Source organism: Dromaius novaehollandiae, chromosome 14, assembly GCF_036370855.1.
Source record: "Dromaius novaehollandiae isolate bDroNov1 chromosome 14, bDroNov1.hap1, whole genome shotgun sequence".
Classification (NCBI taxonomy): Eukaryota; Metazoa; Chordata; class Aves; order Casuariiformes; family Dromaiidae; genus Dromaius; species Dromaius novaehollandiae.
Genome location: NC_088111.1, coordinates 16697763 through 16721559, shown reverse-complemented (window position 1 = coordinate 16721559; position 23797 = coordinate 16697763). Strand labels below are relative to the sequence as shown.

Genomic DNA, 23797 nt, shown 5'->3' with positions numbered 1-23797 from the left:
TGAGTGACAACTAGCAGCCTGTTGGCTGTAGGTCGTTTTGTGTCCCCTTTACAAAGTGCAAAACCGATTTAGCAAGCTGGAAAATTCAACCTGATGTCCTGCTCACAAGTAATTTGTGTGTTCAAACCTTCAAATACTTGCATTTATGTTGTGCTGCTTCTTAGGAGTCCCAAAAATGAACTTGACCTCATCTTCTTCTCCTTTCCCTATTTTGATGCTTTGTACAAGCATAGAACAACCATAAAGAATCTATGCCTGATTTTTCTTTTTTACAATTTAAGTAAACTACCAGAATCAAATGATTTTATTACATTACTTAGATTTAAATTCTGAAATTTACCCAATATTATATATAGGATATCCTGTTTTCTAACCATACCTTTAAAGTCTGAGAGTCAACTCACGGGGAGAAGAGTAGATGTTGCATATTGATAATTTTTTGTTTTGTAATGAAGGTTCTTAGTGGTGCTTATATTTAAAGCGTATTACATAATTTGTTGTACTCTTTGTCCTAGGAAATGATAAGCGTCTCTTACTGTAGTCTTTCACTGCAAGGATTAAGACTGTTTTAATATGCATCAGTTTGAAAGATTTTAATAATTCTGTTGTGTCGGCGATCTCTGGGGCTGGTCAGATGGTCAGAGGGCTGCTTTTGAAGTGATGGAGGAGGTGGCAGAGCTAGCTTGTATACTGCCTGTGATGCTGTAACTCCTCTGAAGGAGCCTTTATGGGTGAAATTTCAGCTCTATTGACTGTCACAGTTCATAGAAAACAAAGCCCAAGGGCATTAAATCTACAGCTGAGAGACAGGTGCAAACCTAACAATGACGAGAAATTTAGAGTAAAGGATTTTAACTGCCTATAACATACACGTTTGAGGCATGGAGTGATCTAGCTATTTATTTTGTGTGTGTAGCATTATTTGCTAAACAACTGCTTGAGCTTAGAAATAGCTGAGAATTTCTGTTAAGAAATGCCTTGCCTGGGAGCTCTTGACAGCCCCAACACACTTTGAATGGACTTGCAAGCTGTGCTGTTGCTGGAGTGATGGAAGAATTGCCATCTAATGCCCAACTACAGTGGCTCTTTTTAAATATCTAACTTCTCACAAAAATATGACTGGAAAGTCCAAATTTCATGACAGATGGAACTTAACGTTCTCTATAAAGAGGCCTTTTAAATAATTTACTGTTATTTTTAGTAGCATCCCCAAAATGTAGTAACATTAGTTGAAAGAAAGATCTTAAAGTAATTAAAACTTAACTACTATTAACTGGAAGTCTAAAAAAACCTGTGTGAAGTAAAGGAATAGCCGTCCGCGTATTGCTTTATCCTGGCGCAGTACCTCACGGCTTTCATCATACCAGGGTATCCCCAGCCCTTCTTTTAATGTGCTGTCAAAAATTTTGTTGCTATGAGATTATTAAGAGGAAAGTGTTTATTTTAGTTTAACAGTGATGTCTTTCCTTTAGGCTAGGCACTTTCACCGTATACCTCAGCCAACACCAGTGCTTCTCCCTCCCAGTCTGCAAGCTGCTGCACCCGGGGCTCGCTGTGGTCTTTGGAGGTATTAACATCTCACTCCTCTACAGGGCGCATCCCAGTAATCTCGTGTCAGATTAACGGAGCCGTGGTTTGCCATGACTAGCTCTGAATCCTCCCAGCAAAAGATGGAAAAATGCTTGACTATTTCTATTTCTGTGTAAGGGAGCAATATGCACTAGATATATACTTAAGCTGTGAATGTCAAGAGTATATAGGCAGCGTATAAATGGCATTGAAAATGGCCTGTACTGCTGAGAAGAAAAAAGATTGGTTTTGTTTTGCTTGGGCTCGGTTGATTTAAATAACCTGAGTGGTGTGTTTTCAAGAGGATGATACAGAGCAATGGGTTTTTGAAAGTGCAATAGCTTTTTTCTTTAAACATCTACATTTTAGACTGAATATATTAGACTGGGCTTTTTGTTTGTCTCTGCCTCGCCTCATGCAATGACAGCCACAAGTAGCTCTAGTTTAGTACAACACTGGAATGTGGCACTAATATGTTAACATCTGTTCACTACAGCAGAGGTACAATGACCTTGGTGTATCATCATTAATTTTTCCGTAAAACAAACCATCCAGAACTATTGCTAGTAGAAACAATTTGAAGAACATCAGCATATAGTCAAACTTATTTAGTCTTTGACATTGATAGAAGGGTTGTTGCTTTTCTGACTGAAAATCATCAAGACCACAAAGGCAGGGCCCTTGCTTTACTTAAGCACTGTAAAAATGTTTGGCACACTGGGGACGCTTTTATTCACCCCCGTAAAAGGTGGAAATGAGTGTATAGACTTTAGAAGACCTTGGCTGGGTTCACAGGCTTCATATTTAATCAGAATACATACCAGCATTGACAAAGAACTTTGTCTTCATTTCTGTGCTTCATTTCTGTGACTCTAAGCACAACTCTATGAATTATGCAAGAGGCAACATGTCCCCTTGGAATTTTGGGCATATATATACATATTAGGCCAATTCTTCAACTAGCAGAAACTTGTGAAGCTACATGGGTTACTGTCCAGCTACACTAATTTGTGGCATTTGAGAATCTGGCTCAAATATTTCATGCCGCTTCTTTTTATTGTCCCTAAAACTGACAAACATCTTTCAAACTATTCACTTAAAAATGTTAACTCCTAATAATATAACCAGTGTTCTCAGTAAGGAGATGGTCTTCACAAAATAAATTACTTTGGAAGGGACCTCTGATGGGCTAACTTCAGTTAGGTCACGTTACTCAGGGCATTGCCCAGCTGAGCTCTGAAAATCCCCAAGCATGGGTAGTCCACAGCCTCTGTAAGCTCCCTTTTTCAGGCTGTCTCTCACAAGTTTGGCTGCAGGGATCCTATGGGAGATCGTGTCAAAGCTTTGCTAAAGCCAAGTAACATTCACTGCCCGGCTGGTGATTTCACCATTGAAGGCGGTCTGGTTGGTCCAGCATGGTGTGCTGGAGGCAAATCTGTTCTGGCCGTTCTCTGTCGTTGTCTTGTCCTTCATGTGCCCAGAAGTGGCTTCCGCAAGGTCTGCGTTAGGAGTCCCTCACAGTCTTCCTCTGCCGTGGGCTCTGCTGCTAGACACAGGGACCTGGGAGGCCTGAAAGCAGACCTCGCCAGTAAAGACCGAGACAAAGAGCCTTAGCATTTTCACCAGGAGACAACTTTGGGGAATCTTTTATATGGTATGAGAAGAGCATTCATATCATCTGCTGATTTGACTGTCCTCATTTTCATTAGTAACCCGCCTGTCTTGGCTTACGAGGTTTGGCATTGTCGCTGCAAGGGTGTTTGCACACAACTTCTGTTTTTTAAACGAGGGCTGCTCCAGTTCCTTATGCTATTCTGGAGAGATGGTGGTGCAGACCTCAAAGAAACAAAAGGTAGTTTTCAATACAGCTAATGGGCTTTCCTTTGTGCACTGGCATTTTGCTAATCAGCTTTACCTGCTGCCTGGTTTCCAGAGCGACCACGGGGGCTGAGGAGGTGAGGGCACAGGGCGGCTATTGAGATTCATTAAACTCCTGAAAGTTCCCAGAGATGGGGACTTCCTTGGAGCTCCGAGCCACAGTTCAGTGTTAATGGAGTTACTGGGTTAAGTTCATCATCATGTTTGACCTCCTGTTTAGGAGCCTGATGATGTGTGAAAGCCTTGGTGTCAAAGAGGAGTGATAGTGATGCAATTTTAGGGGCTAATGATTCTGCTGACCTAATGTCCTCGTGCAGCTGCTTTCTATTACTGTCGCTTAACTGGAACATTGTAGGCTCAAGGGACTGACTTTATATAATGAGCTAGCTGTGCAATTATGGCACCTATTGCAGGACATCAAATCTAAATCTATCTCCTTTTTGGCTTCATCATCTATTTTTATATTATCCTGGCATAATGTGGACATTCCAAAAAATGTGAGTTTATTGCTCATAGGTGAAATGAATAGCACTAATAGCGCTGCGGGGCTGGTAAGAGGTAGAGCTTGTAAAGGGAATGTTTCATAGCTGGCTTGTCATACTCTTCTCTCACCTGAATACTGTAGAACCAAACAAAATTGTTGACGTGTGAAAAATCTGCCAGACCCCTTTGTGTCTGTACTTACAATCTAGTTAATTTTCTTCTTGCTAAGTTAAGAAAGCAAACAGAGAGGATCAGTGTAATTCCCTACCAAGGATCAGTGTAATTCCCTACCAGAACCCATGTGAAGCTCTGCTGGCTTCACAGTTTACCTAAAAATACATGATTTTCCCAAAATCGTAGATACAGCTTATTGCAGTCATGCTTTGGATTTTTCATAAACTTCTGCCATCCAAAAAGTAGGAAGTCCTGGTTTGGGTTAAATTATGGGAATTGCTAAGATTATCTAAGGTTCGAGTGCATCAGTGTGTGTAGATATTTTGCTGAAAGTACAAAAAAAATTGGTTTAGCTTCAAAGGGACAGCTAACGGAAAATAAAAAACATCTTTACTGATAACAAAATCTTCGTACTTTTAATGGTCAATTAACTGCCATTTTCTCTCATTACCTGCAAGACTAGCGGGATTTATTCCCACCGCTAAAAAGGAACAATTTTGCAAGTGCTTCCAGTGCAGGTTTCTCTGTAATTGCAGTGTACTAGTTCAGTTCAAATTTCAAAGAAAAAAACACATCATTTTCTAAATACATTTTCATTCTAAATCATTTTCTAAATCGTTTGCAATAGGCACTCAAATATACGGCATATTTCATGCAGAATATGGTATATGTAAAAATGATAAAAGCAAGTGGTTGGGGGCTTGTTTTCCATTCGCTTGTTTATTTTGCAGAGTTTCGTCAGGTTACCCTGCAGAAATAATAAAACAGAGCTTAGAAACAAAAAGACTTCATGCGTGAGGTGAATTACCCACAACTGTTCCATGTCTCTCCCATGCTGATTTATATAATGAATTTAGTTGAAAGATCATAAACACTTATCCAATATTAACCGAGCATCATAAATACTATTATGAAGTAGTTGAGGGTGCGCATATTTTTCACCAGCTACTAAAATCATTGCCCATATAATTCACTGGTTTCCATAAATATGGAATAATCTAGTGCTGTTTTCCATAGGAGCAAGTAAAACGAGCAAACTTTAATTAAAGATACATATCTATGAAACCTGAGTCTTGATTTCACCTGTCCTCCATTCAGCACGCTGCATTTTTAGCGGGCCCTGGTGTGCGGCAGCGCCGAGAGCCGCTGGCCGCGGGCGGGCGGGGCGCGAGGTGGCTCTGCCGCGTCTGCAGGGTCCGGGGCGGCGGTGGGGCCGGCTCGGGCCACCCCGCGCTGTCGGTGGGGCTGCGACGGCGGCGCTTTTAATCCGGATGGGCGAACGGCCAAGAGCGGGGGCAGAGTGGGACGGCTCCTTCAGCGGCCGAGCTGGTTTACGATACCCGAAAGTGCCTGGGAGCCTGTGGCCTGAAGGACGGCACGGGCACGGCACGGCTGGCTTCGGAGCCAACAGGCCGCCGCGGTGCGGGCCCGGGGCCCTGCGCAGCCCCCTCGCTGCTCCACCGGCATGCCCACCGCCCCGGGACGCCTCGGGGGATCCGCGGGGGAAGGTTGGTGACTCGCTCTTAGCTGTGTGCGTCTCTGGCTTGGCGGGGGGAGTGCTCGAATGCGACTCCGTGCTAGAAAAGTCTTTCCTGGGCTGCTGGTTGGGTTACAACAGTGCTGGTCAGGTCATGCCTATGTGCATACGTAGATGTTATACGTACGTGTGTGTTTAACTAGCTTGCTTAATTTAGAAGCAACTTTTTAAGATGAAACTTCAGCTTTTCAAAATATAGTTATGTTCAATATCCTGGTGGTGGTCCACTTGAGGCTGTACCAAAACGTCTCTTTTCCACAGACTACACATTTGGCCTGCTTTCTTCTTCTCATGAGGGAAGGAGGGGCTTTAAGAAGACATCTTCAAGACTTCTCAGGCAGTTAATTAGATCCAAGTCTGTAATTTGAAAAATTTTAGTTCAAAGCTTTGTCCCAATGGAAGAGGGACAAAAAGGAAGCATGTTGTTAAGTAGCTGTAGCTATCGGTAGCCATCGTTTCCTGTCGCTGCTCAGTCTAATGGCAGCACACGGGTAAGAGACAAGCCTACATGAGTTAACCCTTCTGCATCAGGTCTCAGCTTCCTGGTGGTACTCAGCCCATGTTGGCACTTGGTAAGGATTAGATTTGTACCTGGAGGTTTCGAGTTTCTTGCTGGTCTAAGGAATTTGGAGGTAAAGCTTAACTTTATTATGCTTTCCATCATCACTTTTCGAAAACATGAAGGAAATGGATGGAGATTCATGAATCATGACTGACTTAGCAAGAAGGTGACATCTTTTGCACACACATTTTTGTATGCTTTTGATGAAGCAAATATTTAAATGTGTTAAAAAGATAATTAAGATATATACCTGTATTCATCATGATTACTCCACTAAATTTGGCTAGCTACATTACAGTTTCATAGGCATAGTGCTTTAGGAAGTAAAGTATTACAATGTATTTTTGCTTACTTTTTAGTTTTGTCAACACTGAATTAATTTGTCAGACATTATGATATCAATAAATGGGTCGGTCTGGTTTTTTCTCTCTTCCCCTGCTGTTGTTTGTCACAGTGAATCAGTGACGTTGCAGGTACCTGCGCACATAACGGAGTGCAGAAGTGGTGAGGAGTGCTCGATGTAAGGCCCGTTTCTCCATACACCTGTCACGAAACAGCTCCAACCACTCAAATGCTGTTCAACAGCAGAGATGAAATGACTGTGAATCACCGTGAGAAATACGCTCTGAATCTTGAGGAGCCAGAAAAGGGACTGCTCCAGGCAGCTGAACAAGGGAAAAACCTGTGGGCAATAAATCTTACATATCTGTCGCAACCCGCAGGTGAATTCACAAATTAATAAAAGGCTGCAGCACAGCGATTATCAGATGATAATTTTTAAACCTTCCTAACCTCAGTGAGACAAACCTTAAAAGCAGTATTTCACATTTGTTCAGATAAATACCAAGCCGTTCATACAACCTTGTCAAATTTCTGCCCTTGATCTTCTCTGCAGTGCAAATCTTAGTTATCTTGCAAGCGAGTCTGCTGCGGTACTTTCAGGGCTACTCAAGCAGTGGAGTCACCAGTTAGCAAGGAGAAAGAGTGACACAATCTGTTCCTGAGCTGTTTATTGGTCAGGTATTTTGTGTTTCTGCAAGTAATGAAACTCTGCCTCTAAAAATATATATAACTTAACTCACTGTCTCCTGCTTTCCTGTATTTCATGGCAGAATTTTAATGAGACATGACCTGCCCATTTAGCCATATGTTCCACTTTCCCTGCTACACATGTTCAGTCATACTTTATGGTATCACTCTTGTTTGTCTTCTTTTAACAGCCCCCCAAAAAGGTGAGATGTAGCTCACATACATCAAAAGCTGTATTCCAGTAAAATTACTTTCAAGAACATCTGTCATCTGTCTGTTGAAGGAAACAGCTCTCAGGTCACTTTGCTAACATCGATGATGGAAGAAAAGAAATAAAACCAATTCCAGCTATTATCTTGTCATTGACAATTCCAATCTTGTTAACTTTTTTTCTTCTTTTCTTCATCCTCAGAATCCGCTTTCACTAATGTTCCAAAAAGATTTCTAAAGTCTGTAGGATGGGAGATAGTTTTCTTAAGCTTATTGTAAATATTTATTTGCAGGATTTTTTTAAATCCTTTGTTGGAAATGGATGAAAATGCTTATAGATAGGCATAGAAAAGGTGCTCACTGAACTGAAGGACCTTTCGGTTAGTGTTCTTGCAGTGCAGTGCATATGCAGAAGAACTTCCACACATTTTCTTTCCTGGACTAGAACTGAAGTTGCTCCTGTCCCATTCCATGCAAACCTAGGAAGGTGAAAAGAAATTAGAGGAGAAAACTATGTGCTTTGTTAAATGCATTGTTCAGGTTGAGGTGAGAAGCTGCAAAAATTGAGAAGAAAACCTCTTCTCTAAAAAAAATCAGTAACAAAGAAAAAGTGCTTTGCATGGTTTTGATTGGGTAGGACAGAGTTTGCTTGGTGAAAAGGTTACTGACTTACAAGCAAGTGATAGTTCAGAGTCCTGGAGTATTACATGTCCTTCTTAATTTTTTTCTGCTTTCTTTTCTGCTTCTCTTCTTCCTCCTCCTCCTCCTCTTCTTCCTCCTCCTCTTCCACCTCCTCCTCCTCTTCCTCTTCTTTTTTAGCAAGGTATTTCATATATATTTAATACAAAGATGACATTAAATGAGCCTTCCAATTTCATGTTCCAGGAGCTTTCTTTCGAGAATCTTCCCATTTGTTTCTCTGTGGTGATGTAATGACTAGAGGTATATAACATATAGCAATTATTAGGTTACTGTTTCAGAATGGCAAGTTGTATCTTTTTAGTTAATGTTGGAGAATAGGAGCTCTGTATGTCCCCTTCGTCAGGCATCCCAAGATGAGACCTTTTTAAATGCTAAAAACACTGAAGGTAGTTTAAAAGACCATTTAATACATTGCAGTGTTATCACTGTATCTGCGTTTTCCTCAATGTTCACCTATTTTCGTTCATGTAGAATGGGAAGTTCTAAGGTGAGTGCAGCTGTCGTGAGTAGCAAAAAAGCCATTTTAAGGGTGTTTTCTGTCACTCATGTATAGCTTCTAGCACAAAACGTTGAAATTGCAGCTTCCCTGAGAGAGCAACCTAAGACAGTGGGTTTTTTGTGTCCCAGAGGGGTTATCATTTGAGGACAGGAATTCCTCACCTAAGCTGTGATTTCTCTTGATGAGATTGCTGTGTTCTTAACGGGAAAGTACAACATCAGGGACACAGCGAGCGAGACTAAAAGAACGTTATACGTCATACAGAGCACAGGTAAGAGCAATGAGTATTGCAGGCAGGACAAGCTGCAAAGGAAACCACCAGCCTTGTAACGCAAGATCCAGCAGTTGTGACAGGCATGTTGTCTACCCTCCGATTCTCTCTTCCCTCCCCGTGACTCGTCCCCCTCCCAAACCATCCTGTAACAATTGACGTAACATGTTAGAAACCAGGGAGAAGGGGCAGGGGGAAAGGCAGGGGAGAAGAGGAGGGAGAAGCTTCACAATGTTATTTTAGATAAAGGAAGATGTTTAAAAATGTAATAACCCAAGCCCAGAGCTGCCAAAAAATGGAAAGATCTGTTTCAGCTAGACAGTAAAGTGTCTTTGGTATTATCCAGGTGTTTAGTTGGATGAATACTAATGTTATAAGCATTTGTAATACCATAAATAATGATGAGACTTTGGGACTGTATCTCTCAGGCTCTAATTCAGGTAATGATTGCTACTCAAGGCATAATTAAAGCGCTTCCTTATTAAGGGTTTGCCCTGGAGAGGGATGCGTAAAATCTTTTCCGGTTCAGGCGCCTTAGGTAGACATCTTGGTGCATATTCTGTTTGGGGAGCAGGGTATCTGGCAGTGCCTTCCCAGAGGATTTAATTGAGCAATCGCACTGAGATGTTCGGATGTGTTTTGAAAAAGCCTATAGCAAAGGAGGTCCCCCAAGTTGCTGTTCTTTAGCAACTACAGCGTACTACGCTTGTGTCTTCATTCGCTTGCTCTTTCAAACTTGACGAGAGATACAGCTGCTAGTCTAGAAACTATACGTTTCAGGAACCAAAAGAAAACAAAAACCAAAAGAAATCAGTCGTACAAATAGAATGGTAATTCCTTTTATAAAGTTAGGTTTTAACAAAGATTTTTGTTTAAGTTTTAGATAATCCGCAGCTCTTCACAGTCTTAACAAGTCAGCTCATTAATTTCATGTGTGTTATTTGACCTATAATATTCAATTAATGTGTTTTACTATTATTAATTAAACATTAGCTTGAGGAATGTCATTATTTTAAATAGAAACACTCCATCTCTGTCTCCCATTATATAGTGATGAGTATACTTTTATAGATCATAGTTCTTCTGATACAAGAATCATTTTACAGAGTTTTCAGAAATATCTCGGAATATGTTCATACTGCTATGCCCAGCTTAGATACAGTGCAGCTTTCTCAGTCACATAGCTAGGCTGCGTGCAGTATTTCCCTAACGTAACTCTGTTGGTATCTCTGCGTGGTAACCTGCTCTGTACAGGTGTCAACATGGTGCAGCATTGTTCAAAATAATGCTTTTTTAGCAGACTCATTGTATTGAATTATATTTCATTTGATAATTTTTCTTTAGGAGGCTTGGCCTAAGAGTGTGCTAATGACATTTGATAGTGTAAATGCAAAGCTGGGAGGACTTGCTAATACGGAAGAGCCTGGAATATTATTCTGATCTGCTAGACCATCCATCTCTTCCTGGGTAAAAGAAGTGAATTAATGTTAGTAATATCAAGTAAAAGGTCATACTTTTAGGGGCTAACAAGAATTTCAGCTGCTGTGCAAGGATTTGTCAGACAACAACTTGAAGAAGAAAGATTTGTGTATAATAATTGGCTATGAGATGACTGTAAAGTAACAAGAAGATACAGCTGTGTAAAAGAGAAATGATTTTAGGCAGTATAAGGTAAATTATTAAAATAGAAGAGTATTCAGTTATATTGCAAGGCATTAGAGGGTCCTTGGTTGGAATAGTCACACTGGTTGCATATTTGGTAGAACTAGAGAGGCACCTCTGGAAGACGGTTTGGAGCAGGATTTCTGAAAGCTTGAGGAGACTCAACTTCAAAGTCTGGTGTTGAAGTTAGAAGATTGAAGTTATGTTTTGTGTGTATCCTCTGCACTGTATGTTTTAGTCATTTGCCTTCAAGAGAAATGAATTAAGGTGTGGTAAATGGGGAGAGACTCTGCTAGGTGAGCGGGGGGACACTTCTTGCGAGGGGACACTAGCGGTTTGACATGTGAAGCCTGGTGGAGTGACACTGGAGAATGGATGTGATGGCTGTCAGTAAGCAGGAAACAACGGCAAATGGTAAAGAATCCATAGGAAGAGCGATAACAAGAGTTGTTACAAGTTGTTTGTAAAATAAATGGGATTAAAATAAGAAGGCAGCTTCTGCTTGTGTGAGAGATGAAATTCTTGAACAGCCTTAAAAAAATCTTACTAGTGACTGCAGGTATACAATTCAAATGGAGCTGAATCAGTTTTTGGATCAGGTTAAATTAAATAACTGTAAGAGCAGGCACCTTGTTGTGGTGGGACAGGTGTTCATTTCCATTCCTAAATTCCTTTGAAATCCATTTTTGATGAATCTGTGGATGTTTTCCATTGAACAGCTGCTTTGCATTCAAATTTCCTTTTTCGCTGTGCACACTTTCTGGGTCACGTTCAATAAGCTGTGTGCTCTCTTTTCCTGCCTGAGAACTGAATCCTTGTCACTCCCTCTCTTACTCCCCAAAACTGGGGAGAAATGGTGATAGGATTGGAGATTCTTTATTAAGACCAATGTAAATTAAAAAAAGTATATATTTTCATGTAGTTAGAATTCTAACTAGGCAACAGTCTTATATTTCTGAGGAGAGTAAGAGTCTTTTCAACGTAGCAGAGTTGTGACAATTTTGTGACATAAAATTTTAACAAAGGTTCCTATTTGTTTTGGGTAAGCCTCAGCTCTTCACAGTATAATGATATTATACTCATTAATTTAACTCATTAACCCATTAATAGCTCATTAATTTCATGTGTGGTTTGGCACATAATAATAAATTATATTTGTGCATATTTTAAGTGCTTAATACTTAAAGTTAATGACAATTATGTCTGTTGCTTGAACCGAATTTTGTGTAGTGGGCTTTGTTTCTCTCTAGCTTGAGCCACCTAACCATAACTGAGTGTAATTTAAGTCCCTGACTTAAAGAGAGAAATTGCTGCTGCAAAGTTATGGCTGTTTGGCAGATGTGTTTGCAGAGTGCAGCATTGGTTGCTGTAAGTCAGAATTAAATGGTAGCCAAATGGTAATTTCAGCAAAGAAGCTAAGGATCGGATGGTCCAGGGAAGAGACTATGGTACATAACAGGAGCGAGGCAGCCGGAGAATCTTCCTGGTTGCGTGGAGCACATTTCTCAGAATCGCTGCTGCTTCCATCCCCACCAGGCTTAGCCAGCTTGGTTCTAAAGTGTGTCCTGAAATTGTTTTGATGCGTTAGAATAGCATGTAATTGTATTACTCTTTGTTTCTGTCTAAGAACCAGTTAAAAATAGGTCAAAATATAGAATCTTTTCCCAGTTCTGCTATAGAGTGTTTCTTGAATCAGGAATATTACCATACTTTTAATTTTTACCTGTGTTGCCTTCTGATGGGCCTGAGAGGTACATAGTTATACCCCAGTGTAAAAGTGAAAGCAGGTTCTCTTGACTTTCATTCATTCAAGCCATAACTACAGATGTCAGTTGCCTCAAAAGCCAATTAATACGTTCTTGCTTTGCTGAATCAATACTAATGTATTTTTTGTATAATTTGCAGGTTTTGACGACACTGGCTGCCAGCAGAGCTGAGGTAGGAAATTCTGCCTTATACTGGTGATATGTTTGTGTAATTTTGTTGAAACAAATCAAAGTGCATTTTTAATAGCTATCTGTTTTGATATGGGGTTATTTTATGGATTTTGACTGAAGAATTTATTAAGTGACTTGACTTTGGCACTTGTGCTGCTCCAATGTTTAATGAGCCAATTTGGGGAGTTCTTTTATTGTCATAACAATGGTTAAGCTGATAAAGTCCTTCTAGGAATGTTCTATCTTCAGGTAAGTCTTTCTGAAGACTTCCCCAGCATTGAAACGGCACCGTTTAGAGCCTGGTAAGCACGTGTTACGATTTCCCATCACTCATGACTAGCAATACATGATGTGAGCTGTTGGAATGCAGTGGGTCAGGAGAGGCAAGTTTCTACTAGCTGAATTTTTGCTACACGCTGCAACAGCATTGCTTGTACGTTGCCTGCATTGGGTGCTCTATGTTGCTATAATTCAAATTGATCTTTTTGTATTCATATTTAATTTGTCAGCTTTTCTACTCATGGGACCAATTGAATTCTCTACTACTGTACTCCTTGAAGCAAAGTTGCATTAGATAGGATGCATGGGTTCTTGGTATCTTAAATTTGAATTAAAAACAGCACTGACATCTGTAATTTATTATGGTAGCTACTAATATTTTTGAAAGAGTGCATTGATTCAGAAACTGCATAGAGCAGCCAGTGAAGTTCCATTATAAGGAGATCTAAAATTGAATTTGTATGGGAGGGAATTCCTAGCAAAATACTTTGTGGTTCATGTCTTAATGAAAATGTTTTTCTTATTGCCTGTGTCCATGCTACAGGATCAGTGTTTTATTGATCTTTATTTCAGACTCTAAAGACACACTCATACAAATATCGACATGTCAGACTGAATACCAATTTTTGGCCAGAGAATATGGAAGCCCCCACAAATTTGCTCTCTAGCATTTTCAAGTGGTACTTTTATTCTCTTTGACTTGCATCCATGAGAGACATTTGGTAGTGATTCTTCTGCAACAGGCAGGCTGAAAGCAGGCTGGGATGCAAGTTGTGAGAACTTTGTTGAATAAAATACTTACTGAAACCTATTAGCAGCCTTATTACAGGTACGTGTCCATGTTCAGGTGCTTGCTCTCCAGTAGTCTATTTAGTGAGTATTTTGTATGATGTTAATGTTCTTAATGGTATTCTTGGAGGGGAAAATGTTACTGTTATTGAGGTATATTTTGAATAACTGATTGCTTTAAATAAGAAATAAATAGGAATCCTTTGTGACCACTGACCTCTGTGTTATGCTGCACTTGTCTCTTTTCAGCTTTGCTGTTGAATAACAGCCACTGTGCTTTTAATAACTGACAGACATTTTTATTCTGTGCACAGTTACTGACTCGTTTAAATGTAATGTCAATTGGAAGCTCAGAGTGTTTCTATATGAGACTGTTCTCAGACTCACAGTAGGGAATTTGCGATGTTCTCCAAAGCTAATGTTTAACTATAACAAAATGTCTAGGTGACTCCAACTGCTGTAGTCAGATAAATTTTTAATATGAACCTTTGGTAAATTAAATTGCATTATTAAAGAGAATAGATAAACTGTGCTAGTTACTTTAAAGAACAAGGACACAAGTTCACTTGCATATGGAAAAAATGACATAATTTAATTCATTTTTATTTAGACTAAGACTGTCATATTCAGTGCTTAATTCTGCTGGTCTGATTCAATTGCACACTTGATTCATCTGAGGGTGTCTCGGGAGTAGGATTTGGACCTGATTTTTCATTGCTTTAAATGCCTGTTGTTTTTGTATCGATAGAGTCTGATGATGAAGAGTCACATTCAGTTTCTTGTTCTGTATTTTTGGGGACCTATGTTTGTCAGTTTGTTGGTACTACTGATAATTTTGTTCCCTCACAAAGGGTGTTTTCTCATTTATTTGTAAATTATTCTCATATAATTTGGATTTTTTTTCTTTTGTGTATATACAATTCCAGAAATATTACAAGTCTGCGTTGTTCGGTTTCATTGATTTGTTAGTCAGTACTTTCATCATTTGAAAACCTTAAGAGAGTTAACACATTTGGTTGTTTGAAAATACTTTTTCAGCTGTCTTTTCTGTGCTCTAACTCATGGACCAGCTGAGTTAGTGGGCACAAATCTGTAAAAACTTACCATTGAACGCTGTTCCCCACTCATGAAAGTACTCAGAAGAAATGCCTACATTCGTTCTTGTTCAAGAAAGTGCTTGTTTTGTTGAAAAGAATAATTAAGTGCTTTCCTGAATCAGGTCAATAGTGTTGTTTTTATATAGTCCTAATGAATTCAGTGGAATAACTCACAAGAATAATAACTAAAAAGAGTAATAAGTATGCCGAATTTGGTGTTGAAAGCTTGACTTGGAGACAATTTTCACCTTGAGGGAAATGGGCCCTCTGACACAATGGCAAAATTCCCAAGATTTCTCCCAGGGAGCTTCTCAGTGGACTGTATACTGTGCATAACATAGTACAGTTTTGGTATCATTTATTGAGAATGATGAGCCTTAAATATCTGTATGGATGACACACAGACATTCCCTGAAGTTTGAGAATAGTGATCTACTTTTTTGGCTGTTTTTTATTTTATTTTAAGCTCCTTGTTCTTCATGAAGAGTGCTGAGGAAGAGACAAAAGACAGTAGCCGTGTTTTGGCTTTCCTTTGCGTTATGTCTTAACTCGCTTTGAGCTCCTCAGTTCTTTACTACTGGGTAGTGCTTGTGTCACAAGATCTCAAGTCTGCTTAAAAAAAAAAAATGAGTGGAAATGTTTGTTTTCAAATTTTGCTCTCTAAAATCTTTTATTAGAACTACTTGCTTGTTCCTGAACTGTTGATCCAAATAGTCTTGAAACTTGTTTATTCCCCCTTTTTTTTCATAATTGACATAGCTGTGTTCCCTTACTGAATTTTGTATGAATTCGGAACAAAAATATAATATGTTTCTTTTGCTATTGAATATTTTAGAAAGATGCAAACAAGATTTTTTCCGAAGGCTGGTTGCTGCATACCAACTGTAGAGAAACAATTGCGTCTAGAAGAAGCTTTCAAGTAATCCAGGGACCTTTCTTCTATCTTTTAACACAAAGGGGCAACAAACAGTGACAGAGTCAACACTGCAGGCAGTGAAGCCTTCCATGAATAAATGCCAAATCTGCCCACATTGTGTCTTTTAGTGTCCTAGCCTTGTAAATATTTAAGAAAAGAATACCGTGTGCATTTTTATCACAAATGACTAAGCTCTCTTGCACAATAAAACAGTTAATAGAGCATGATAATGTCATTACAAAACAGGCCTCAGAATAGACTAAAATACAGCTATATGCTATCTAAATTGCCATAACGTATGTAACTCTTTACAATGAAATTTCCACATAATTCACTGGTACAACACACTTTAAGAAGTGACTTTTTTCAAGTGTGCAAATTTTGACTAATAAATGTGTATGGCACTCCAGTCCTTCTGTGTTATTTTTGAATATGTGGTGGTCCATATATTCGAAAGATGGCTCATTCAGCAAGCTATGTGATTTTTCCAGACTGTTGCTCTTTCTAATTAGCTATACTTGTGTATCTAATCTTTGTGCAAGTATGTTTTTATATTTAGTGACTTAAAAAATGCACACTTGTCATGTAATCAAAATAGGAGGACAATTGACTGCAGTACTCCACTGATCATTAATGCATAGAGCAGTAACAAAGAGAAGTTTTGGGTGATATTTAGAGGAGACAAGATTGTTTATTTTGAAGAAAAAACATGTGCTGCACTCTCTTTCCATGACTGCAATTAATTTGAAATGTGGACACTAACTTGTGACTTCAGAGGTATTTGTACTCCTTCACAAGGAAAGTCCCATCAGGTCTGGTGTGCATGCCAGTGGCCTTGAGTTTGTGTGCTGAAAATTTGTCCTTTTCACTTGCAACCATGAAAATCTGCACTTTTTGCAGAATGCTGGTCCTTTCTGCAAGGGCTGCCTGCCTTTTGGATGGATTTCGTAACTGTTCTCCTAGGACTAACTAAAACTTTCCTTAGAGGGAGTGCGCCTGCTTTTCTGATTTCTGTTGCTGCTCTGGTCGCTCATGGGTTATGCTTCTACCTCATGGTGTTGCCTGCAGATTGCCGTGCTGTGGTCACTGCAGCTGTGTCTCCGAGCTTTTCCCGATACTGAATCCAACAGTGACAGCTGCGGATGTTCTGGTCAGTAGTTTTTTGAATCAGTGACTTCTGAATACTTCTAACACGAATTATCTCAATTTCCTTTTTCCAGAAATCAAAAATGGAGCTCATGTTTTCTAACGTATTTGTGCCTTTAAGGTGGCTTTTTGCTTTTGTGCTGAAGAATCTGTTCAAATTCAGCACTGCTCTATCCAAATCTCAAAGTTTTCTAGCATTTAAAATCTGAAGGTTCTTGTGATGCTTGTCCTTTCTCAAAATTCCTACAGATCAAATTGTTAAATGTGTGCGCTTGCCACATCTGAAGTGCTGATCCCTTGTCGCGGTAGCAGTAGATTTATGCCTTTCTTGAAACCACTGAAGTTCCTAGTGCAAAGCTGGAGTGACACTGCAAAATAATCCCATCTGTGCATTAGGGAAGGCACCATTTCGTTTTCTGTCTCTGAAACAAAAGTTGTTCCCACAAAGAGAGCAGGACAGTGCTTATGCTTTCTTTCTCCTCCCTGCCATTTGGATGAATGATGTGGTGAAGTTCAAGGCCATCTTCTTGTGAGAAGTTAGAGGTCAAGTCTAAATTGAAATACAAGTTTAGTATAACTGTGCATTAGCTCTGTGGCTGCTTTTATGTGATTAATGTCAAGGCCGCCTTTTTTTGCTCTCATGAAGGAAAGGCTGCCAATATGTCTCAATAAAACAGGGAATCAACATCAGCTCAAAGCCAATGAGGTTATTAAATCAGAGAGTAAGGAAAACCTCAGAATAGTAAGCAGAAGAGTGTGGCGCTAAGGACAACAAAACCACGGCTGATTTATACTGCTCTCCACAAGGTCCTTGATTCGCAGCAAATGTCACTGCGAAGCCCCCCGCTTCCCTGATGCTGCAGGAACAGGTCAGGCCTGGGGAGCAGCATGTTTCTGAAAAGGCCAGAAATGTGTTAGGCTTTGGTTGCCCATTTGCTGCTCTGCGTGTGAGGTGGGGAGCAGAGGAAAACCCTGTGACAGAACTGACGCTGTATTTTTTATACTCTAAATGCTTATGAAAAATCATGTATGCTTTTGGTGGTTACGGTGAAAATACGCTTGTATGAATGGCGCGAGAGATGCATGTGCAAGGTGTCCTAAGGCAGATACGGTCTGAAGGCCATTCAGGGCTTTTGTGCTCGTGGATAGTATTGTTTGTAGCACAATTACAGCAGTGCCTAGAGGCCCTGCTTGGGATCCCAGTGCTTCCGAGTCTGTGCAGGCGTGTGTCAGATAGCATTTCCAAGGTCTTATACACTTAGGTAGATAAGGCACAAAACGGCTAGGGAGAAAGGGAGCAGGCTGTGCAGCAGGTCAGTCGCGGAACCATGCGGTCCCCGTGCTGCCCGCTGCCGGCTGGACCATACTATCTCTTTTTTCCTAGCTCCCCTGCCAAAATGAACTATGCCGTTTTTGAAAAGGAGTCAGTAAAAGAGTGCATGTAAAATAGATTACAAAACTTTCTTAGAAAATGTGCATCTGTTAATATTGTTCTACTATTATTGTTTTGATAAAGATTGCTGCAGGCTGTGTTCCTACTAGTCTGATAGTTCTTTTTGCTAGTGTATGAGTAATTTTTTGTCTTGTTGGTTCTCTGATTCATTTCTACGGGGAAAACTATCAAATGAAACTTGCTTCAGGGGAACATGAATACTTGGTTGGATGCTCTTAGGGTGTATTGTTGGTCTTCTGGCAATATGCACAGTCTCATGTAGATAAAAAACACATCATCCAGTTTTCTTGGCCTCTGTGTGCTACTTTCTCCTCCAGAGGACAGTTAACATGCAAGCACCTAGTCTGCCATTCCTCCAGTGCAAGTACACGCTCAGGACACAAGACCATTTTTATTTTCAGAGTGTTTTTTGGAATGAATTAATGGGTTACAGCCTCTCCCTTTTCCAATGAGTCAATGCTTCCCATCAGCTGAGGCAGCTGATTGAACCTGTGCAGTGTTATTCTTCACCGGCTGTACGTTCCCGCTTTCACACGAGGAGTGGGAGAAGGCATTGAGTGATCGTTCTTGATGAGTGATGAAGAATTTGCTGTTAGCACTGCTTTAATGTATATATCTTCTTAATTTCTTTAGAGCAAGGAGATGCTTGCATCTCCTTAAGGGGCAGTAGCAATTTCTATACAAAGGTAGCCTAACGCTTTCCATGTAGTAAGGATGATGATTATTTTAGGGATTCTACCAGCTTTATAATTTGTAGCAAGAACTTAGAATTTGGCAAGAGGACAGCTGTTATGGTAAGAAGGTACTTTTTTGCTGGAACAGTTGAAATCCCTTCAGGTTTGACGGAGTCATGAGCTGTCACAAATTGTATATAAACAGGACAGTATTACCATTACAAAATGATAATTGTAATCAACTGATTATTGATTGCATTGTTGTGCTGCTACTAATAATATTCATCATTTTAAGTGTAACTTTAAGAATTATGTACCAAAGTTAATTTTACTTCTCGACATTTTAGAACTGAACAGTTACAGGCGTTACAGACAGTACAGAAGGTTTTTTTGATATTTACCCTTAAGTAGTTTCCACTGTAAAGTATTTCAAAAGCATGTAAACAGAGTAAGGGTCTGAACTCCCAGAGGATTTCAGGAATTACAGAAACCCTTACTCAACTTTTTAACTGGAGTGTGAATTTATAGGACTATATTCCTTCAAAATGAAACCCTCTATGGTAATTTTAAGCTGTGCGGTACGAGAGACAAAGTCTTGCTGTAGCTGCTACTGTAAAGTATAATTTGCTGCGTAAAATATGAGAGCTATAGTGAAATATGAGCCTAGAGAGCAACTCTTTTGATCTTGAGTAGTCAAAAGGTTGGCATGTATAATGCTATGAAAATAAATGATGTCAAAACTGTAGGAAATAATTTATTGTTTGGGGACTACTTTACTGACAGAAGTAGAAGCCTGTAACACTGGAAAGCAAATAGTTCAACATAAGAAAATGGATGGAAATTATGAACTTTAATAAAACAGATGTGTTAGATCTTGCCGTACATTACTTCAGACATATTTGGTTGGCTAATAGTTTGCTGACACAAGTTATTAAAAAGGGCATGTTATAAAAGATGTAGTTGGAAGCTTAGACATCATGTCTCTTTAAATAAGTACGAGTCATTAGCTCCTTGATCTGGTTTGGCAAAGACTTGGTCGTGTGAGTTGTCTCTAGTTGCATCTGTAGTTGCAGTGACGAAGTTCTGGGTCTCCTAAGCTCTTACAAAGGAATGTTGCTTTTTTTTCAGCTGTCCCAGTATAAACTGAGAGTGTCCCCAAATGCTTTACAGTGCTTTCAGGACAAGACCATTAATGGTTGTTGACTGTAGTCTTTATCGTTATTCTTGTGCGGTATTTATGGCTCTAGTAGCTGGGAATCCATAATCTGTGTAGGTTTCAGATAGGGTTTTTTTTTTTTTTTTTTTATAATGTGTGTGCAAAAAATGGACCCTGGACTAAGAGACCTGGTTTACCTCAATGTCCTTCAAAGATGCACATTCTTCCCTAATACAGTCTCTACCTTTGCAAGCAGTCTTTTAATGGTTTGATTAGATTTATTTTATTTCCAGGGCCTTTTTCTTTCCTTTGCCTTCTGTTTTGTGGAGCTTTCTTAGGTTTCTCTTTGTCTTTTTATTGCTCAAGTTCTGCTTGATCCCTTTGGTTGGGGCCCTAAAGCTCTGGGCTGGTATTTCATGCGACTTTGGAAAATGTGCTATTAAGAAGGAAGTGTTCTTATGCAGATCTACACAACTTCTGACAAGACTGGTTGGATAAATATGGATGAGATAGATGAGTAACTCTGAACTGGAGAGTTTTTTCCAAATAGTTGGCAGGAGAGAGGAAGGGACACATTTGGATGACCTGCTTCTCCTCCCCTCATCTGTGGCTGAAAATTTAGCAGAATCTGGGCAGGGCTCCTGCAGGGGCTTCTGAAGATAACTAGATTTAATAAAATAATGGCTACTGTGAGCCATCCTGCATGTCTTTTGTGTACATAAATGTATGTATGTATATATATATATTTTTAGAACAGATCTGTACCTATGAAAACATGACTGCAGAATATGTCTCAGCAGTGTACATGAGTTATTTGTTGGCAGCAGAAGTGAATATAAACTAGTCTCACTAAACAATTAGTACTGACTTGAAAGTGCACTTTCCTTATTGTTTCTGGTTTTCAGGTTACTTCTGTGTCTCCTTTCTAAACGCTGTGAGGTTTCACTGCCTGTAGAGGAATCTGAAAATGTTTTGATAAGAATTTTAAAGATGCTGTATTAATCACTCCCTTCTCAATCATTTTGTTGTGAATTTTAAGAGTATCGTGCTGTCAGAACTGTGGATGTGTCATCTTGATCTTGATGATTAAATCAACAAAAGGAAACTTGATTTCTGAGGCAAAACTTAATATTCTCAAAGCTAGTATGTCTCCTAAATATTTATAGGCTACAAAAGTTGATCAAGTGCCTTTGTTCTGTGATTATTACAGTAAAGGGTGACATTTAGCTCAGCTGCTCGTCATATTAATGTGATGTGGTAATATATAAATTCAGGTGTACGTGTTTTCAATCATGCAAGTACACAGAGGTAACTTTTTTCTATCCGGGCAAGGCAAGAAGATAAATAGGCAAAAATGCATATGTGTTTGAGCGATAAAGTTAGTTTAATGATTCTAGGGGAAAAATTTCCTATGGTACGTACAAGAGTGACTCGATTGAACAGGACAGAATCATGCAGTTCAATTAATGTGCAAATACGTGTGCACTGAACTTTCATTCCATTTATCACATGGACATGGAAATAGGGTCATTTTTTATCTCTGTATTATGTATATGACATCTTAGTTTGCTTCTTGCATGTTGCCATGGGAAAAATAGCAGTGTGGTACACCACAGGCAAAAGGAATGGGAGATAAATTCCTCAGCTGTCACAAACATCTTTGAGCAGATCTTTGTTTGAAGATAAACCTCTTCCTTCTGCAAGGATTAACATTAAGAAGGCTTCTGTGCTCTTCCTATTAAAATAGTATGCATCTTTTGGCCATATGCTGTGAAAAATCATTGGCAGCAATGATTTAGTGTCATATTTATAAAGTGTGTATTTATCAAAGAAAGTGTAATCCATAGAAAAACCCAGAAGGGAGTTTTAATAGGAAATACATTAGTATTCCCCATTAGTTATTTAAAAGAGAAAGCCACCCATTTCAAAGCAAGGTGTTCTGCTGTCCATAAGGCCAGTGGAATTTGTTTGGGGACTGGTCTCCTGGCGAATATTGCATCGCCCTGGTCATGCTCAGGCAGCTGTCGGAGCAGACGCGTGGTGTGTGCTGGCCCTTCCCTTCGCTGGGACCCTGCAGGCAGGTAGCTCCAAGGCAGCTGTGCTGGCTTGTCACTCGCTGCAGTCTTCTGCGGTCTCTGATAACGTTGAATAAAAGATCAGTAGCTGATCCACCACTTTTGCCAAAGATTTCATAGAAGTAGCAGAGCAGTCCATAAAATCTGGCCCTTTCTCTTGACTACTTATTTTAAGAGAGGGTATCAAGGGTACAGTTGATCAGTTAGTTTGTGCACTGAAAACCTACATTTGAAATTCAGTTATTGGAAGGTATAGCGGATGATGTTGGTTTTCCTTCTTTTTCAATTATAATATACACAGTTCTCTTTTTTCCCTATATCCCTGTAGTAGATGCAGGAAAACGGTGTTGCTGTCTGGTTCCCACCTCTGATGAGGTGAGGAGCTGGAAGGAGGAGCAGTTGTATCTGGACTGGTGTTCCTAGAGCCCAGCTCAGCTGCTGGGGGGAGAAACTGCTGCCAGTCTTTCACAGAGGGGTTGGAAAAATAGGTGAATAGACTGGGGAGAGACATTTGTAATGACCTGGAGGAAAGTGGAGAAACTGAGCAAGTAATGGATGCAATCCACCTCTTTCTCCTCCTCAGTACTGATAACTTTGAAGAAGAGTCAACAAGGCATAGCCAAGGAATCTCCTCTTTCTTCTGCTCCCTTCAATCTTGGGTTTTCAGGGATGGCAGAATTAAAATATTTCTTTTGTAAATGAGGCAACGGTGTGCTTCAGGGAACAGGGGAAGTTCTGCATCCTTCATCTCACAAAAGGGCAAATGACAGGCTGGATACTGTCCGCCTGAGGCGCTTCCCTTCCCAGTGCTCCCATATTTCTTTGCCATTGAAGCGGGAGCCCAATTTAAAGTTTAATAAAGAGTTTCCAATTATCTGTAGCCTGAAAGTGGTTTATTCACAACATAAGGTGAATTGTTTGCAGAATGATTAAAATGATTTACTAACCAAAGGATACCCTCGATTTGATTGTGAGCTTTTAATTTAAATTACTAGGCTGAAGTTTTGAGAATCATCTTGACGAGGTTTCCATTACAGAACTGACTAACAACAGCTGGTTTGAAAATTTCTGTTTCTTGCTGCATTTAATTTTCTCTTTCCTTAGTGTCCTTTGTCCCAAAAGGACATGGCGAGTGTTGCAGTGAATAGGATTCAAAGAAACGCAGAGTAGACTCCAAAGCAGCCGGAGAAGCTCAATGAGTTCAGACTTTCAGACTCGGTTACTTTTCTGCAGACTTTACATTCAGACTTCAAACGTAAGAGCGGCATTTCTTTCCTGTCCTGAATTCAGTGAATGTTTATGCTTTAGCTTCTCTGGGGAGACTAAGTGCCTCCCAGCTGAACAGCTCTTCACATACCACATGATTTTTTGAAAAATAAAATTAAAAACACAGATTTGTCTTCGAGCTGCAGATGATTTATTCTGGCAAACAACAGAAGGGTATCTATAGGTAAACATAGCCAACTGCATGTTAGTAAAGCCACCCTGGGAGGAAACATCTGTGATGTTTAATGAACTATGACTGCAACACTACAAACCTGACGTTACGAAAGAGTGCTCTAAATCAAGACCAAGCACGTATGTCATTTATAAAGCCCATGTTTTCTGTAGTGTGTTATGTTTGTTCGTTTAGCTTGTCTTGCATTGACTTAACCCAAGAAGCCAACTTCACACTGTTTGTAGGTTAGTTTTGAAGCCT

The 23797-nt window shown here is 39.7% G+C and overlaps 1 protein-coding gene across 11 annotated transcripts in view; it reads left to right on the top strand.

Annotated features, from left to right (window-relative positions):
* RBFOX1 (RNA binding fox-1 homolog 1) overlaps window positions 1-23797 on the top strand; it is a 1256643-nt gene that overhangs the window by 173483 nt on the left and 1059363 nt on the right. For all 11 annotated transcript variants that reach the window (XM_064520441.1, XM_064520435.1, XM_064520437.1 and 8 more), the window contains exon 2: window positions 12482-12514. In XM_064520441.1, the coding sequence (XP_064376511.1) occupies window positions 12482-12514 (33 nt within the window). The remainder of the gene's footprint in view (window positions 1-12481; window positions 12515-23797) is intronic.